The sequence below is a fragment of the Pezoporus occidentalis genome, unplaced genomic scaffold, assembly GCF_034315485.1.
Source record: "Pezoporus occidentalis ecotype Australia unplaced genomic scaffold, CSIRO_AGI_Poc_V1 ctg22, whole genome shotgun sequence".
Taxonomy (NCBI): domain Eukaryota; kingdom Metazoa; phylum Chordata; class Aves; order Psittaciformes; family Psittacidae; genus Pezoporus; species Pezoporus occidentalis.
The window spans coordinates 4,382,716-4,402,192 of NW_026914072.1; the positions used below are offsets into that span (position 1 = coordinate 4,382,716).

The 19,477-nt window shown below is 38.8% G+C and overlaps 1 protein-coding gene across 5 annotated transcripts in view; it reads right to left on the bottom strand.

The window, feature by feature from the left end:
• HIPK3 (homeodomain interacting protein kinase 3) overlaps positions 1–19,477 on the bottom strand; it is a 100,849-nt gene that overhangs the window by 17,843 nt on the left and 63,529 nt on the right. For all 5 annotated transcript variants that reach the window (XM_062620258.1, XM_062620261.1, XM_062620260.1 and 2 more), the window contains exons 3-4: positions 3,759–3,882; positions 160–279 (exon numbers count right to left, since the gene is read on the bottom strand). In XM_062620258.1, coding sequence (XP_062476242.1) covers positions 160–279; positions 3,759–3,882 — 244 coding nt within the window. The remainder of the gene's footprint in view (positions 1–159; positions 280–3,758; positions 3,883–19,477) is intronic.

A 19,477-nucleotide genomic window follows, 5' to 3' on the forward strand; every position in this document is an offset into this window, starting at 1 on the left:
ATTTTGGGAAATGGGAAAAATGGAAGAGATACAGAGCAAGGACTGACAAAACACACAGGAGATACAGAAGTGAGCAACAGTATTCAAGTGAATCTTGGTCTCTCTGGTTTCTCTGTTCACAAAATAATATGCAGTTTTCTACTACCTTATACTGTTTACCTTTAATCTCCAACTAGAATATGGTGCATCTGTTTCTCTACAGAAGAATCTTGCGGTTTTCGTCCCCATGTTCAACAACTGCTCTCCTGGCAAACCTTGAGTCTGTGAAATGTAACGAATCTGAGACAGAAAGAAAGAGAAAAAGGGGAAATAATTTCTCTCCGATGTTCAAAATCTGATCCAGTTAAAAACTTGTCATTTCATTTAAAAATTGGCAAAATTAACCATCCTCAGAGCGCCATGTTTGGACAACTACATCTCACATAGAAGAAAAACCTAATACTGGAATAAAGATTGGCAATAATGGAAAACGGAGCTTGTTGCAGGTCAGGATGGAGGGAGTAAGAATTCCAGAAGTCAGGGCTGAAGGGCTTTGGGCATGCTCTTGTGCCACACGCCTTCACAGAGGGACTGCTGGTGTGGGCCAGCCCCTGGAAAAGGTGGAGCAGGGAGCAATAAGAGAGAAAGGAAGAAAGGAAAAAAAAATCAGGAGACAGCGGTAAAATACACAAAATCAGAAACTGGGGATAAGAAGATGAATTCAATGGAAGACAGAGGATTTAAGAGCTAGGAGCACCTGGGAGGAGCAAAACTCACTGGCAGTAGAGAGAAAAGGTACATACAAGGCTTCTACCAAAGAAGAGACAGAACAAAGTGGGATGGAACTAAATGCAATGCTGTCAACTTTTGGAATTTGGCATCCTCCATAAATCCCTACATAGAATCATAGAATCAGTTAGGTTGGAAAAGACCTTTAAGATCATCAAGTCCAACGTTTCCTCAGCACTGCCAAGTGCACCACTAAACCATGTCACTGAGGGCCTCATCTATATGGGTTTTGAACACTTCCAGGGATGGGGACTCCACCACTTCCCTGGGCAGCCTGTTCCAATGCCTGACCACCCTTTTGGGGAAGAAATTTTTCCTAATATCCAGTCTAAACCTCCCCTGGTGCAACTTGAGGCTGTTACCTCTTGTTCATCAGGGAGTAAAGATAATTCCGCTCTGACCAGCAATGTTTCTAGTTCATTTAGCTGTTCTCTAAGCATAATATAAATGTCTTAGAAATTAAAGGCAAAATAGATGATGCATTAAGTAAAAAATTTGCAGTTAAGCACCTATGCCTGTTTTTAATGAGTATTAAAGACACAGCCATTTCCCACTGAGAAGTACAGCTGGCACTGCTTATAATCACAAATAATAACTAAGAGCTTCCTTTCAAGAGCTAGCACATTGGTTGCCATGTACCAGAAAGACAGAGGGAAATGCACTACAAAGCCCTTGCCTGTTCGTTTACCCTCTGACATGCACCACATAGCAGGAGGAAAGGAATTCCCTCTGGAGTCATCTTCTACAAATGCTATACTCATGTACACTGAGGAACCCCCTGAATCAGACTTATTTGAAGCAAATTTTGAAGACTTGCTTGAGCACAATGATGAACCTGACTAAAGTAAGGTAATTTCTATTGATGCAGGTTACAGCTCCTCTTCCAGAAGGACTTCTCAAATAAGAGGATCAGGCAAGTTGCTAAATGAGTTATTAACTGATGCTTCCAGCAAATCTGAATGCTATGTTTGTCTTTAACTAGACAACTTTTAAAGCCAGTATTCACTTGTACAGCAAACAGAAAATCTACGGGCATGAAGATTAACCTTAATCCATGCAGTCATTTGCATGAAGTACAGCAGCATCTTGGGAGGTGGCTGCCACTGGTGACAGCCAGTACCTAGAGGCTGAGCCATGCTGGCCCTGGGCTTATGATGGCAAGAAACAAGTGACAGAAATACAGTGTCCTAAGGACCTGCCTTGCTCCAGATGCACAGAAAAGCCAGCCAGCACTATGAAGTCTGGACAGTGTACACCATACTTGACTGCCTTCATCTGCCTGGGCTTTCTGCATAACAAGCTGGCTGCAGTGCTGCGAGGGAAAGGAGGTCTTGTCTCTACAAATGAGACTCTGTATCACTCTGAAAAAAGATCCTCATAATCATGAGACTGAGCTTTATGCTGCTACTGCTCTCTGCGCAAGAGCCAGAGGCTCACAGCCATGTAAGCCTGTTGGCACAAATTAATTAACAGTCTGAGCTGCTGCCATTATGACAAATGACAAGTTAATTTGAGGAAAGAATCAGGACACAGGCTTTTCAACCATTCAGACCCCTACTTCATCACAAGCAACTGAAGACTCAGTCCAAAGCTTTGTTTCACATCCACAAGCAGCATCTGTCTACATGTGTGATCATGATCAGAAGACCATGAAGTGGGCTTACAAGTCCTTCCTTTCCCACAGCAGCATCCCTTTTAACAGCTAGTTACAGCAGTACAGGGATCAGAAGTGGATGCAATCCCAGAAATCACATGTTCTGGACCCCTCCCTTTGTTTTTTTGAACTTGAAAGTCCAGATCTTCTCCTGCGGTTTCTTTCAAAACTAGATGCAAATAAATTTGCCAAGTTCTTGGAAATTTCTGAGACAGCATTACAGATTCCATCCAAAAACACTTTTTCCTTAAAGAGCATAGCTGTTTCCTCTTTCATTCTCCATTTTAACAGCAATACGCTGCACAAAGATCTTCTAAACACATCAAAGCATCAGCCCATAGCTTACTTCTGCAAAACACTGAATTATGTGTAAATGAAGTAAACTGAAATATGAAGTGTTACCGAAATTGATAGATCCACTCACAGGGGTTTTAACAAATTAATTTTTAGAAAAGTAGCCTGATCTGCAAGCACAGGGAGCCAAAAGCTCACTCCTTACATGAGGATCAGGATTTTAATAACCTGAAGAACACACTGGAGGAACCGCCCCTGAACCAAGGATGTAACAGTTACTAAAAAGCCAACTGTTATACTTAGGGCTCCTTCACTGTCAAAGTTCCAAACCAGTTCGGGATAGTCAGAATGCTGATTATGCTCCTTCCAAATGACCACATTATGCTAGAAAATTAAAGACCTCTCTCTCTGAAGTGTTCTAAATAGAAAAGTGCTCTACAACTTTCTTTCTTTAAGTCATCTCACTAAGGCCAATGGTGTCAATAGCTGAAAATTCCAACAAAACAAATGGCACAGCTTCAAGCTTTGCAATTGCATAAAAACAGTATTGTTGTGAAGGTTGATTCTTGTTCCTCATAAAGTACAGGCTCTCAAATCTTTGAGCTATGTTGGATTTCCAGAAAGCATCCGAAAGTATTCAGAAGACAACTAATCCTGACATGCAAACAGGCATTCAATAGTCAGCCCCTTAGCAAGTAAAAGAGAGATTATAATGCAATGATGGTGGCCACAAGCTTTGGTTTGCATCAGGAAATGCAGCTCCAATACTAACATTTACTTTGAAAGACAGGAAAAACAAAAAAAAAAAAAGAAAAAAAAGAAAAATTGCAATTTAATTCAGAAATCAGCATTACACAGCTGTCTAGAAGCAGGATTTATGTTTCTAGGACAATCAATAAAGACTAAACTAAAAGCACTGAACAGATTTGAAGAAATACTATTTCATAGGGGATATTACAAACATTTGAAATCCTGACTACATTGATCTGAAATTCTTTAGTTACTGAAAGTATGCACATGCTTATGAAATATATTTTACTACCTGGTCATATTCCAGTGCTCCTGGGTACAGTGGCCATCCAAGAAACAGCTCTGCGATCACACACCCTAATGACCACATGTCTATGGCTTCACAAAACGGCAATCCCAGTATGATCTCTGGTGCTCTGCAAATAAACATGGTTACTGAATTTCTTCCTTGGGGAAAAACAGTAATTCAGCAATCCAACATGACAAAGAAAAACTCAAAACAGAGAACAAAAGATAAACCTGAAAATTATTCAAAATTAAACAAATACATAAATTTCAAAATTATTTGAAAACACAGGCTAATTATTTCAGTAAAGTCACAGCATCAGTAATTGAATTTTTTTTTTATCCATGGCAAAACTTTACAGCTCCAAGATGTTGGTTTTTTTTTCCTACAAGTTTCAGTTTCCTACATACATTAAATTATTGATATGCCTGAAAACCAGCACGGCACTGATCCAACACTTTTGCCTTTCCTTCAGTATGTCCTTAACAATTCATCCACTCAATGTTACATGCCTGTAACTCTGTTCTAAACACAAATACAGGCATTTATCTCAAAAACCAAACAACAAGATTTATCTGAAAATCCACTGGTACACTTCCCAACTAGACAGTACACTTAAAGCTTTTTAAAATATCAATTTAATTACATAACTGCAAATCCCTTAATGCACTCAAATCAGTTCAATGTGATCAATCTTTGAATCACATACATGAAAACACTGCACTTGCTAAAGAGACCAGGTCTTATTTTTCACCTGAAATAGATATGAATTATTTAACCAACAGCATCTGAGTTTATTTCTGTACTCAAAAACCAGGAAAAAATGGCATTGGCACAGCTGCTAAAGGAGCTTTTAACATCACTGTTCACATGGAACACAACTCAAGTATGTCACAGATACCCATTTTAATTGCATTTGTGCTTTTTAAACCTTTCATCCCAGTTCATTCACTCTACTAACAAATGTGAAAAGAATTAAAATATATCTTCATGCTAATAGAGAAAGATATGTGGAGACGTAAAGTATTATTTCAAGCAACATACTATGAAGTGATTTACTTTTAAAACAGACTACCTGTTAGCTTAACATGTCGTACAACAGTGGGAAGGTGGTTAAAACTATCAGGGTAATTGCCCTTACAACTGGTGGGGAAAATCACCGTTTCTCACCCATATAACAGCTTAACAATCTTAGGCTCCAGCACAAGCTTGTGTGTCACACTGACCTTCCACATACAAAAAAATTTCCAACCACAATGAATTCCTACATATTCTTATTTATCTTCTCCTCTGACATTCACTCTTATCAAAATAGTCTTTCATTCACCAACTTGTAAAAGATTTGGAACAGATTCTTATTTTCATGCTACACTGGGACAGAGAAGCTACTTTGTGGCTATACAGCAGATGAAGAGCTGAAACGTCATCATTCCTTTTCACATGGAGTAGCTGGCAGACGCTGCACACGGACATACTCCAAGCTCCAAGGCTGCACGTTCATCAACAGTGATTTGATTACAATAAACTTCTGGGGATCAACCATATGTATTTTTGACACTGCAGTAAGTGTTAGCTAGGTTCACTATCCAAGAAATAAATTTAATATATCTAGATGCCACAAGACTAGGAATAGCAGCAAGCAATGTCTGCCCTCAGCCACCGGCTGGGTGGCAGCCTGTGCATGGTTGTTACAGATCTCTGCTAAAATATGCTTCCTTTTGTTGTATTATGTTACAACCCTGAATACTTAATGAATATACACACAGCCTATGGATATAGGGGCTTTAACAAATGCTTCTGCTAAAATAAGCTCTTTAAAACTTCTTACATTTACTCAACAGTTAATATGCGCACCCTATAAAAATAGCCACAGTCAGTCTGTCGCTCGTATCTTTTGAGGGATCGGATTGCAAATTAAAGAAGGATAAGGGCAGATATGATGACCAAAAAAAAAAAGATAACATCTACTGCATTTCAAACTACAGTCATCTGCTAGTTTTTCATGGGTACCAAGTGGTTCTGCAATACCAGTAAAAGCACTAAAGAAAAGGGATGTATTTAAAGAGAGGCAAGAACAGTGCTCCTCACTTCTCAGCACCTGACCTAGCACCCAGAAAGAGGGAAAGGAAGTGTTTTCTCTAGCTCAAAACAGTAAAACCAGCAGCTTCCCAGAACTGATGATTTTATGAAAAGTTCTGTGGAATGCATGAGTAATTTCTCAACTCTGCTCCCACTGAAGGTCCTGTAACACACACACAACACCCCCTTACAGATCAAGGAAGTGAGATTAAAAAGTCTGAGCAGTTTTTATTTCTATTTCTCTTCTGGCAGTATGAAATAAATCTATTGTCTCCCACATGCCACCGTTTTATTTACTGACCACCAGGTTGCCACCCTCCAGATGAGTGAAGAGTATATAACTAGCCTTCCTTCCCTCCTGTCTCCCACTATTTTCCACACATCTATGTGATCTCTTTCCAAGACCAAAACCTTTAACCACCTGTACCAACTTCCACGCCAGAAGCTGAAGGCAACAGTGCTTCTATGAGGAGCACAGAGCTCCTTCCCAAGCGCAATTGCCTATTCCAAAGATGCTAGATACTAGGAATGCTTGTATATCCTTCGCAGTGCTAACTCTTCATTACAGGTTTGGCAGCAAAATTCTTTCCAAGCAGGTATATAAGCCTTATCAAGCCATTTTAACTTTGCAATTTCAAACATCCTGAATAACAACTTTAGTACTGGCTCTCCATAAGTTTGGACTTCTATAAATTTATACAGTTGAAGGTAAACGGAGACATTTCTAATATGAGCATGCAACACCAAATTTATACTCTTCTCTAATAAGCCAAAAGTTACTACCCCTATTTACCACTGTTCATTGCAACAATGCCTAATAATTATCTGCTCTGGATAAAACACACCATCATCACTGTAACAACTACTAATGCAAAGAAGTCATCAAAAGGGTAGGTCAAAGTCATCCCATGGATCAAGAGAACTCATGTGAACAAACCCAATTTTCAAGAGTTAATCGAATTACAAACCTGAGAGTAACACTTTGGCCCTCCACACTCCCATTACCAGTATAATGCCAGCATACACTTTGTGAATGGAATAACCAGATATGGGTTCTGAGGTGTCTAATTCTTTTTCTGAAGAAAGGAGGGCTAAGAAATGGATCAGACGTAGTGAATGAGAGTTAATGAGAGATGGTAACGGGCATTCTAATGGGTATTGCCATGTACCATTCATTTTCTTCAACTACCAGTCTTTATCATGAACTTGGAGGAGTGCAACCTTTTCAAGAGACCTGCAAGAAAGACTCTAGGCTAGAGGTAGCAATAGTCAGAAAAAAACCCACAGGCAAGTACACTTCAGTAACCTGCAGGATGCAGTGGGAATGAACCATGTAATGGCAATATCTGTGGATGATGAAGGATACAAAGAACAGTTGGCTCTCTAGTGCATTTGTGATGGACTTCAGAAGGAATTTCAAATATGCAATCAGATCAACACAGTGACAGTAGATCATACATGGTGTATAGTAAACCACAGTGAAAGTAAACATACATTTTTCATTAATTACTTACCCATAAGAAAAAAAAACAAAAAAACAAAAAACAAAAAAAAAAAAAAAAAAAAAACAAACAAAAAACCCCAACAACACTCTAGACAACTTTACAGATTACTCATTAAAAGTATCTTACAATTGGGAGCAAAAATAAATAGGACATCAGTATTTATTTTTAAAGGAGAAAGACATACCAAAGATTATTATGTCTTATATAGAACTAATGATATTCCCTCACCTTGAATAGTGTGTGTTCACTTTTGAATTCTGTGTTCAGTTTTGGTCACCCCCATCTGAAAAAGGATACATCAAATAGAAAAGACGCAGAGAAGGACAATATAAATTAAAGACTTGAAGAGACTTGGGTACAAGAAACCCTGGTTAGAACTATAAAGCTTCAGGAAAGAATGAATGATCAGTAACATTACTCAAACTTGCCATCGAACATTACTCTGCCCTTATAAAATAAGGGCAGAGAAGCAGCCACATTTTCCTAATGCCCTGCTTCACTACTGAAGACCAATGAACCCCCACCCTTTTTGAGATTAAAGACTGATGGAACTATAAAAGCTGGGGTTTTTAAAGCCAGAATACATTTAGCCTTTGAATCATGAATCACTGCTAAGGTAAAAAAAAAAAAAAAAATAAAAAAATGAATAAGAGTACTTAAGAATGGACTGACAGAAAAAATATCCAGATTAAACAGCAAAGTTGATATCAATGTACAATAAAAGCAGCCACTGTGTAGAGCTCAAAGCAACTTGCATCAGAAGACACTGAAGCGCGACCTGCTGCTATAGTAAATTTTCTACAGCAACAAACCAGCAGAACAGATAGATCACTGACCTGGTAACATACGTGTATCTCATTTCCTACATATTAAAATCACTACCGTTGCACAAAGATAGGAGCTACTCAAGTATGTCCCATGAGTCAAACTAAAGAGTCTTTACAATCTTCTTCATGATCAAAATAACTTTTATTCTTAATGCCATTTTGTTAGAATTACGTCACTAAAATTTATAAAGTCTTTTAAAAAGTCATGTTACAGGTAAGATGTTCGCTCGTGTGATTTTTTAGAAACACTTTCATAGCAGAGCTGTCTCTTGCTTTTAAGCCCATTGAGATTTTAAAATACAGACTGGTAGTGCCATGTGTTAATGCACATTTGGTCTTTGAAACACAGGTATGGTACGCCAGACAACAAGCTTAACCCCTGTCCTTTTGAAAGGACTGATGCTGTAAATCTACAATGCAAAATTGTATTACAGATTTACATTCAGAAGCCTGGCTTTTCTTGTACAGTTTTCTATTGTTCTTTTAACTCTGCTATGATTGATTAGGCATTAGGAAGTACATAACTAGCAAACTCTGATTTTTTTTTTTTTTGCGGGTTTTTTTGGTTGGTTTGTTTTCTTTTGAATTCTAAGAATATTTAAACTGAAAGCAAAATGTAAGTGCTCAGAAACAGACTCTGGAAGCATTAGTAAAGCTGTACAGATGCATCTGTGTCTTTGAGGTAGCAGGGAAGAACCAAAACCACCGCTCTGTAATTTTGGGCCGTTGCAATAGACCACAAAACACAAGGAGAACAAATACATTTGAGATGATATGAGAAGTTATCCCCTCATTCATAATTTCATTCCTCCTCTGAAGGAGTCTGGAGCACTACCAGACTCTCATACGGTAAGTGACAGTGAGGACAGGAGGGAACAAGTCACCAGATCTCCTGTGAACTTCCAGGGCCACGGTATCACTGCAGTGGTGTCCACAGAGCTGAGCAGAAGGAATTCTCATTTCCCGGTAGAAAACACTTCATTTTAGCATAACAAACATTTCACAGAACTCCCCAACATTCAAGGGCTAGAAAAGACCCACCTAACATCAGAGCCTTCCACTGTTAGGTGTAAGGTACAACCAACATGCAGCTGCCAGTTTAACTTTGAACTGTGATCTGACCTTGAGGAGACAGTATGTTAAAACCTTACCTAGAGAGAGGCCCAAATATGTAACTACTTATAAAAAGAAGCAATCACTGGGAAAAAAAAAAAGTTCTCTAGAACATAGTGCTCACAACTGAAGGTAGAGGAAAAACAAAGACAAGAACTCAAACCAGACAAAACCTAAATAAATCCTAGGTAATTCTGTCAAATAATATGAAATTACAAGCAATTATCATATTATGAGATCATCATAGCACTCTTTCTTAATACTGAGAAAGAGTTTTGTCTGAACAAGTCATGACAAATTTTAACCTAATACCCCTTCTTTTACCACTTACCAGAAGTACTAAAGATAATAATCTAGGTGTTCCTTTTTTGTTTTTTTTTAGCTGAGAATAATAAAGTGACTTCAATAGATTCTTTTCCACTTTATCTCTCTCTCTATTGAAATGAGGTGTTGTTATTAAAACCAGATGATTTTTATACTTCTGCCTTTCCATGATTGCATTTCTCCTCAGAAAGACTGCAGCTTACCAAGTGATTTATTTATGTATTTGATATACTAAGCATTTTTTTTAATTACTTGAAAATTAAGCAAAGTAGATTCTTCCTGGCCATATGGCCTGTAGCAGGCCCCCACTGTAATGCCCCCTGTCCCTGCCCTCCCTCTAATCCTGACCCACAAGCTCTCAGTTGGCTCCTCATCCATCTCCCAGTGGAGCTTCATGCACTTCAGCTTGATGCACTGACATGGACGGCAACAACTCCTCCTCATATCCCTCTGCTTCTCCTTCCTGAAGGAACTTCCTATCCTTCCATTTTATTTGCTTGTAGCATCCTCATCAAAAATAGCAAGACCCTGTAAATCAGTTTTGTGTGCAGGCTTCTGCTGCTTTCATGCTGATGATGACACCTACATCTGGACTGAGGATACAATGTCATGTGGTCCTAAGGAAGCATCCTTTGGTGGATCAGGCTGCTTGCTTCCTTAGGACTACGAAGGGACCCTGAGCAGACACAAGGCAAGGGAAATAGCTATCAGTTTCTGATATGACAGATTAGCATGAGGATCTCATATTTACATGGACTCTCACTTTTGCATAGGTCAGGGAAAATACCAGAGAACACAAGGATATGGATGTTACATCAAAGATCATGCAAGTCATAATAAATTATTAACCAGCTATAAAAAAAAAACAAAACAAAACAAACAAAAAAATACCAACCACACACACAAAACCAAAGGAAAGTCAACCCTGAAGACACGAAGGAAAATTCCTTTCATTCTGCAGCAACACTTGCAAAAGGGTTTGCCATCCAACACAGGGCAAAGGCTCACCTGCCTGCTGCAGGTCTGCAGCTCAGCCCCAAGAGGCTAAGAAACCACACAACAACTGGAAATCTTATTTTGAGCATAAGCTGTTGCACAGCAGTTCTTGAGGCAGGCATGCCGCAAGAGAAAGGAATGTGCTATGCAGACACTTGAGAGGGTAGCAACATCTGCTACATCCTCATCCACTGCAAAAGGTATTTATGGGGTTTTACTGCTGATGGAAGCCCACCTGGATGATGCAAAGTGATAGTTTCATGAAATTTTGCAACTCAGACTGGTAAGTTTTTACTTAAAATTATAGAGTTACAGAAAGCTCATCAAAAATCAACACAAGTATTCCCCAAGAGGCAGAGCGATGTCCTGTTATTCACCCCTCAGGCCCTCAGATCATTCTGCATTCATATAAACTAGTATGTTCATCTTATTTACCTTCTGAATTATGTCCTACATAATACTGGAATGAGACTTTCACAGTCTATTATGGAATAAGACTTTCACAGTCTACCATCCTGACCTGTAGACTGAAGGTTGCTGCCCAAAACATACTCCTGCTCTCAAAGAAAGAAATTGTCAGAAGAAGAAAAACAAAGAAAGAAAAAAGAACTTGTAAATTTAGACAAGTGTCAGCATTTTTGTTACAGAGAATTTATGGAATGATACAGGATTATAAAAAACATTGTTATTGACAAATCAAGACTCAAACTGACAACATGACATGAGGATAAATGGAGACCGTAGGCTGGTTGAAGTTATTTTAAAAGACAAATAAGCAAAAGACGTGTAGGTGAAATGAACACTTAAAACTTTGGATATACCCCTTTAGTACCTATGCCAGCTGCTAAGTTAAAAAAAAAAGATAAAATAGAAACATCACAAGAAAGCTATGACAGAAAACCTACCGAGCAGCAACTGAGGCAGGTGGGGTAACATACATGAAATTAAATCTGTGTTCTCAAGGTTACACTAGTAGAGACATTTTGGTGAATATTTTAAAACACATCTAGGTTCTAAATCTCCTGCTAGATTCATACCCAACAGATACACATTTTATTGGAATATTCCATGCAACAAGAAAAACACCCTCAACATCCAACAACCTTAACTTTAGTTGGTATGCTGCTGTAGCCCTTTAAGTGAGCTGATTGGCTGACTTCAGGAGTTCCTCCCATACAAATTTCTATGATTAGACCCCTGGTGTAAACAGACACCACCAGAAGCAGTCACATCACTACCAGGCTTTACTGATCCTGCTCACATAACCATGGGGAAGTGCTGAAGAGCCTACTTACCCTTTGAGGCACTGTGGAAAGTCATCTGCCAGCGTTCTAGCAAAACTAAGAAGCTGCATTAGAAAATGTAAAAGGTTACTTATTTCCCCCCTGCTGAATTAAACCTACAGACTGCTAGCAAGGAAAATTACACAGGTTATTTTTGTAGGTTAGACTGCAAGACTTCAGCCTTCCAGTGCTGCTTGCCACTGCACTGAGGAAAGAATCGATATGCAACAGTCCCTTCATGGGTTTCACCTCAGCTTCGAAACCCGCCAGGAGCAGACTGTAGGGTTTTTCCTTTTTTGTTTTTTTTTTTTCTTAGATACTTCTCCCACTTGGCTTTTCTCCTATTTTTTCTTTCCCTGACATCCCATTTTAATTTACTTGTCCTTTCTTGTGTAAAGGAGAGCCTCTCTATTCTTAGAACAGTTTCAGATCCTAAAATAAACTGCTTAACTCTGTATCTATTACATCCAGATTGATGTCATATCAGACCCAGACAACATGCTGCAACAGGAATGTGACTACAGCAAAGCAGCCCAGCATTCCTGCAAGCTCTGCTTTGCAAACATCTTTAAAGTAACATTACATACAAAAATGTAACACACACTACCTAAACACTAAAACACAGCATAGGGCTTGGCTTTTCCACTTGTTTTTCTTACTATATAAATGTTGGTATAATTTTAAAGCCATTTTTGCCCAATATCCAGTACTAAAATCCAGACCTTCTACCACCACACTGAAGAGCAGCAAATAAGGGTAACCAGACTAAACTGGGATTTCTTTTTAATCAAGCAGAATGTTAATCATTTTGCTGTCAGAACAAATAAAAGTTAAAAACAGGGAGGGCAGTAACAAGAAGAAAGATAATAATGGAGTCTAGATACTAAGTGGATAATAATGGGAGCCTTTCATCTGAGTAAACCCTTTGAGTCCAGTCCAGGACACTAATAATTGCAAACAGCTCATTATTTATGGCTAAAAACTTCAGCCTGTTCCCAGTGTAGACAGACATATTATTAAAGGCACACTTGTTGGCAATATTAGCAGAAACAACAAGGATCAAATAGACAGGGATCTTCCTTTCATTTACACATACTCATATCAGCTGTAGCACACTGCCTGTTCAGCTGGGGCTCTTTAGGAAGTTTTGTCTCCAAGAGAAAAAGGAAAGGTAAGCTACCTTTGCTGCCTGCTCTTCTCAATGTACAGAGAAAACATCTCACAGAACTTCAAAAGCCCCTGGCAGGACAAGACACTGTGCTGGCAACGCACAAGGAGCAAAAAATGCTTCCTGCACTTCACAAAGTAACAGTAGTATTTATTTCAAGAACACAACCATCCTTTTGTTTGAACTATTACAAATGCATTAATATAACAACAATAAAGATTATGAAACACTCTCAAATATGTCCTAAACTGAGAACTGACATGCGTACCACATCAAATCCATAATGCATCTAGGCACCATACTGTGTCAGGGAGTTTCAATTTAGAAATGACTTGCACCAAAATATAAGACCAAAACATGCCAACTAAAAATTCATTGAAATGCCAACAACTAACAGAAATCGCAAAAATAAAACTACTGGGAAATCGATTTTACAAGAGATTGTAACCTGCGGCCAAACCCTGAACACTGCCCTAAGGAATAATGTATTATGGAGAGTCTACACAGTAGTATTCACTGGGAACTCCTGCTCTTTGAAAAGGTAGAAGCGGAAGTCCAGTTAACAAAGCCCCCAAAAAGGTACTTGCAACTTATTAGACATACACAGAATTCACACTTGTGTTTCCAGCATATTTGAATTTTTCAAGGAAAAAGCCCTCAAATCAAAGCATTGCCTTTTCTAGGCCCTAAAGACTAAGCTTTTAGCTTATGCTGCCATCGGCACAAACTGATAGGACAAACTTTCAAAGGCCAGCCCTGCATTATGTCACTGCTTTTGAGGAAGGCTCCCAACACTGGCTGTGCTCTGCCTTCACCAACAGAGTTCATTTTTCCTTTTGAGTCAAACTAATTTAATTTTTTATGCTGTATTTTTTCACTTTTAGTAAGAAGTGCATCTAAAGCCAGAAGTGGAACCTGTGTGTGCTGAAACTGGGAAGGGGAAACAAATCTCTTCTTGAAAGATATTTTCACTAGTGCTCACTACTGCTCTGTTTCAGCAACTTCCTATATGTGCTATCTGCAAAGTGAGCAGTCCCTACACACCCACACAGATGCTTCTATGGGTAGGGGAAATCTCTGCACTTTTTGTCCATAACCATTAAGTTCCTGTAGTTCTTTCCAGTCGCTGACATCACTCACAGGTTATGAGTGAAAACAGAAATAATCATTTCCACCAGCTCAGTTGGATTTCTGTATAACATGAATTTCCTCAAAGCCTGCCTGAATGGTTTCCTTGTGAAACCTTGATTTTAAGTTTGACAGCAATAGTCGACTTTTTATTGACTATACATGAATAAGAAATTATATTATCCATTAATAGGGTAGCATAAACTATCAAAATCAGAGCAATACACTTAAAGAAATCCTTGGCAATAATCCCACTGCCAACACAAACCTATATACTCGTTTGGAATTACCTAGGAAGAACTGCTGTCAACCAGCCTTGAAAAGTCTCTATAAACAACATACACATTAATGATGCTGCTGGGATGCAAGCAGCAAAATTATCCATTATCAAACAATTGCCAAGATGTCGGAATGCTTGAAGACTTAGAAATAAACTCTTGAGAATAGCTGGAAACAAGAACAGCACTGAATCTACATCAAGAGACTTAGAGGCTAGTAACATAGCCTTATGAGGAAAAGAGTCCATTAGAGCATAATGATAAATAAGAATACTTTCATCCGTCATTTCGGAACTAGAAGACAGTGACAAACTATCTTTTAATTATCATTTTCTGGCCCTGATGCTGCAAATGCCCTTGAGCAAATCAGCCTGTACTATGGTTCAAGATCAGAGGTTCTTTTTAAAAACATCAATGACTAAAAATAACCAACTGGAAAAGACAAAACCCAGCAGATATTAAAAAAAAATAAAAATAAAAAAAATCCTAAAAGCTGCAGGCTTTGAAAGAAATTTTAGTCTGAAGATAAAATCCACTATAGTCTACAAGAAATATGTCAATAACTTACCAAGTCTTGGTACAGTGAGTACCCAGAGACAAAAAGCTGCTTTGGTGAAGTACTAAGGAAAGAGGTCTTTACCTACACTTGGAGACCTCAAGCAACTGCCTTCTGAAATAAAAGGCAAGATGGTTCTGCTCCAAAACACAGATCATTACATTCTGCTACCATTGTACGTTCTCCAGGGATGGTCAGTATAACATTACAGTGTTCACTCAAGGCTTATTAGGGATCATGCAGCAATAAAGTGCACTATGATTACTGAGTTTTCTCCCAGAGGTGGTTACAGTTCCATAGAATAAGAAGTGATTCTATATGCTTTTGCAAGTTCTGACCTTAACAGTGAAGCACATTTATGGACCTGCTGCAATAAAACATGATAAATAATAAATAAATAAGTGATAATAAAACAGGTTTACAGGACTCATAAAACTATAGCTGCGAAGGTTTCTCAAAGATGCCTGTCCTGTTTCTAAATATTTTTTGTTATTTTAAACATGGCAAAACAAGACTCACTATCAATTACACACCCATGATTGTAGTTAAAGTTCACATTTGAACTGTGGCAGATGACTGGTTGCCACTCTCTTGCTCCCGTTATCTTTCCAATGTCAAAGCAGCATGGTAAACTATTAGGAACACCAACCAACCCAGCAAGCATCACCAGATTTTATCTACTAAGACCAGGTGCTGAAGTCTTACGTCGGAAAGGTTTAAGGACTCTATAGCAGCATCTTTTCATAAAGAAGGGCATGGCATCTTAACAAGGCACACTATTGACAGCTCTACCAACTTCAAGATAGCTACTGAAAATAGGTTTTGTTCTACAGAATAAGCACATACCTCACTGTGTTGTGTATTTCTCATCCCCCACTGGTGCCAGTATACCCACTAAAATGAGAGACAAGTGAAATCGCAGGGTTTCTTTGTTTCACTGTTCAGCAGAGGGGAAAAAAAGAAAAAAAGTATGCTAAAAATCTATGAATGGAAAGACTGAAGTTTCAACAGGAGTTACTGAAGTAAGCAATCATGCATTTAACTGGCTAGGTTATTCCTTCTAGTTGATCGGAACTGTTGTGTAACTGTCAAACCACTGCCCATACCCCAGAAGGGAAAGAGGATGTGATCTCAGTTGTACCCAGGTGAAAACTGACCCCTGGGGACACCTACTTACTTCTAAGGCAGGTAAAACAGAGCACTGGCTTCAAACTTCTCCACATCACCGGTATGTCTCAGTACAAGCTTGCTATGATTTTAAAAAATGATGTATAACTGTCATGCCATTTGGTATTTTCTAAATAGTAAACTGAAACAGGAAAGAGCTAGTTGACAAAGTCAGTGATTACATGTACCACCACAGCTTTAGATGAGAATGCTCTAAAATACATCCCACCCGCAGGCAATGCATGTACCACCCCTTCAACAGGGAGTTATTGCTGTGTCATAATCATGTCAAAAAAAGAAATAACAAAAATATCGAGGCAATATTTACAAGTTGTGTGATTACTTTAAACCTAATTATTTAGCTAGAACACATGACTTGTATTTCCCTATGAAAGGCTCTCTACTTAACTGGATTAACATGCTATTGATAGCTAAATTCCACTGCAAGAGGCTACTGTCAAGTCATCATTTCCAGAACAAACCTATAAGCTATTTCCTTTATCTGTGACTATTACAAGCTCATCATGAATTTGCTCCCAAAGTGCTCTAAAAAAAAAAAAAAAGAAAAAAACAACCAAATAGCCAAAAACCCAACCCAAAAAAACCTGCTGCAAAGAACATTCAAGAGATGCATGACACAGGATTACCTGTTCTAATGAAATTAGACCATACATCAGTCACAGGTTGGAAGGCTAAGTACATTTTGCAGCCAACCAAGAAATTAACACCTAATTATTAATATTAGTGGGGTATTTTTAGTTTAAAGAAGATTCAATTTTGATACTGTGAAAAATCAATGATTGGCTGAACTCAACTCCCAGCCATTTCCGAGGCAAACCAAATACAGCTCTGCATTCTCAAGCAAGCATTTCTCAGGTAAACATTTGGTTTTGCTCTCAAAAGGAGCTCTCACAGATATGTACACTCACCTTCTCCACCCTCTTCTTAACATACATGTAATATGGAAGAGATGCATTAATATACAGAGAAGCTAGCTAGGAGAGAACAGAAGTGACCTCCCTCAAAACAACAGCTCTTGCACACACACACGCTCAGGGTGGTACTGCTGGAAAGCCTGCCCTGCCCTGCACTGCTCCCCTTTGCAGAGCCTTCCCTTGTCCTTCCATTTCTGTAGGAGATGCAGAGCAAGGAAGAGGAACCCCTGACCCCTACATTCTCATGCAATCACCAAGAGCCATGTCAATAGCAAGGCAAGAGCCCTCATTTTTTTATCTCATTCCCATTTGTAGCTAAAATCAGAAAGAGGCAAACTCAAAATGGAATCATAGCTGGTTCTTAGTGTGCGTCACACAACACATTTTAAAGTTTAGTGACAGTAACAGGAACAACAACAACAAAAAACCAAAACAAACCAAAACTAAACAAAAAAAACAACCAACCAACCCACAAAAACTACACTGTTTCTGGGAATTTTGAAGCCTAACTTCCTTCCTCCTCTTTCAGTAACACTGTTTCCTGATGTTAGTAACACTGGGTGGGAGACAGAGCACAGGCCTTCCTAAAGAAGAGCCCCAAAATGTCCTTAGGAAGGCAAAGGGGAATAACCAAAAAGGCTAAAGTACACTAGGAACACAATCCAAAGAAAACATTTGTGTTAGGGACAGGACAGGCTAATGTGCTCCCTGCAGACAAAGAGCTCCAAAAACAAGTCATAGTTCCCTCATTCCCTACCAGCAAACAGTACTCTCCTACTGCACGTGAACAGAGCTGCTTGGAAAATTTCATGACACAATTTACCCTGTTTTCCTGGGCTCTCTCCTGGCTCAGCAACATTGGCAGCCAACGATCACAGTTCAAAGCACTGGTCACTCATGCAGTAAAATTGCCTGCTGTACCACAGAGCAGCTCCTTATCAGGAACTCTTCATACAACAAATACAAAACCTATTTCATAAAGGAGAACTGCACCTTGGAGCTCCACTGCTGGATCTGGCCATGCCAAAAGTATATGTCATAACGAAAACCTGCCTCTAATGCACTACACTAAAGGTCCAACCAACAGAAGCTAAAAAGCCAGCAGGTAGGAGAACATACTAGGAACTATCAATATAAATGTACTTCTTTCCTCCTTTGTCTTTTCTTAGGCTTTCACTGTCAGTCACTGTCAGAGACTGGACACTGACTGTATTTTTGATCATTCACAGTTGGTTTTACACTCTTCAGAAGGCTGTTAGATGCTTACACCTGTATTCTGCAGGCCTCTGCCTCATCCTGCCTTTTACAGAATGGGTTATGTTTGATACAGGAGAAATAATGAGATTAAGCAAAAGAAGAATTCTCTTTTACAAAGAAAATAATATTGCACTGACACCTAGACCTACTTGAAATACATTGGTTGTTTCACTGGAATATGTGTTTAATAAATATTTGTATAAAATGTATTAAAAACAGTACCCCAAGCATGCACTTGTTTCTTGTGCAAATTCCACAAATCAGATTTCAAAGCATGACAAAAAATTTTCATATTTTTCTTAGGTAAGTCACATGTGAGTCCAATGAAGAAAAAAAGACTGCGGCTAATGGTGAAAAAATAAAACACTAGAAATGAAATGTACGAAAATTAAAGCATTTTCTTTAAAATCCAGTTTAATTTAAAAGTTAAGCTTCATGAAGAATACAAAGAGACTCGTTAACCACATCACAGGTTAATACCCAGGGAAATGGGTATTAATCCCTTTCAGCTACCAGCTCTCTAGTAATATACAACAGTTTATTCAAAGAAAAAAGGCTGTAAATAGAGTAACTGACAACAGATTTAGGAAGAAGACGACAAAAAGATATTTTGACTTGCTAAAGAAAACATTATTAATCGCACATTGCTTTCAGCGACTCCCTTTGCGTTCCTACCTCTTTTGTACACTGAGAATTCTCCTGTGCCACGTTGCCTTGAGACAGCGAGGAACATGGGAAGGGTGCAGTTGTGTAAGATGTTATTAAGGCAGCAAAGCTGGCTACTTAACTGAAGATACTTAAATACTCTAAATAATTACACTGATTAGCCAGTAATTCTCAGAGCAGCATGCTGCCGACCTACCTTCAGTGTAGTAGGGGTTGCTCAAACACACCACCCTCCCCATGTGCATTCCACATTAGGTATCCATGCCCCAAGGGCTGGCAGTGAGACACTGGGCCTTGTGTGTCCACCACGTTCACCACTTATCACTATTCCTGACACACCCACAGGCTTCCAAGTGATGGAAATATTCCCCAAACACAGAACTAATATGGCATATCAATAAGGTAAATATGTCCCCTCAAAAATAATTAATTTACAGGCATGA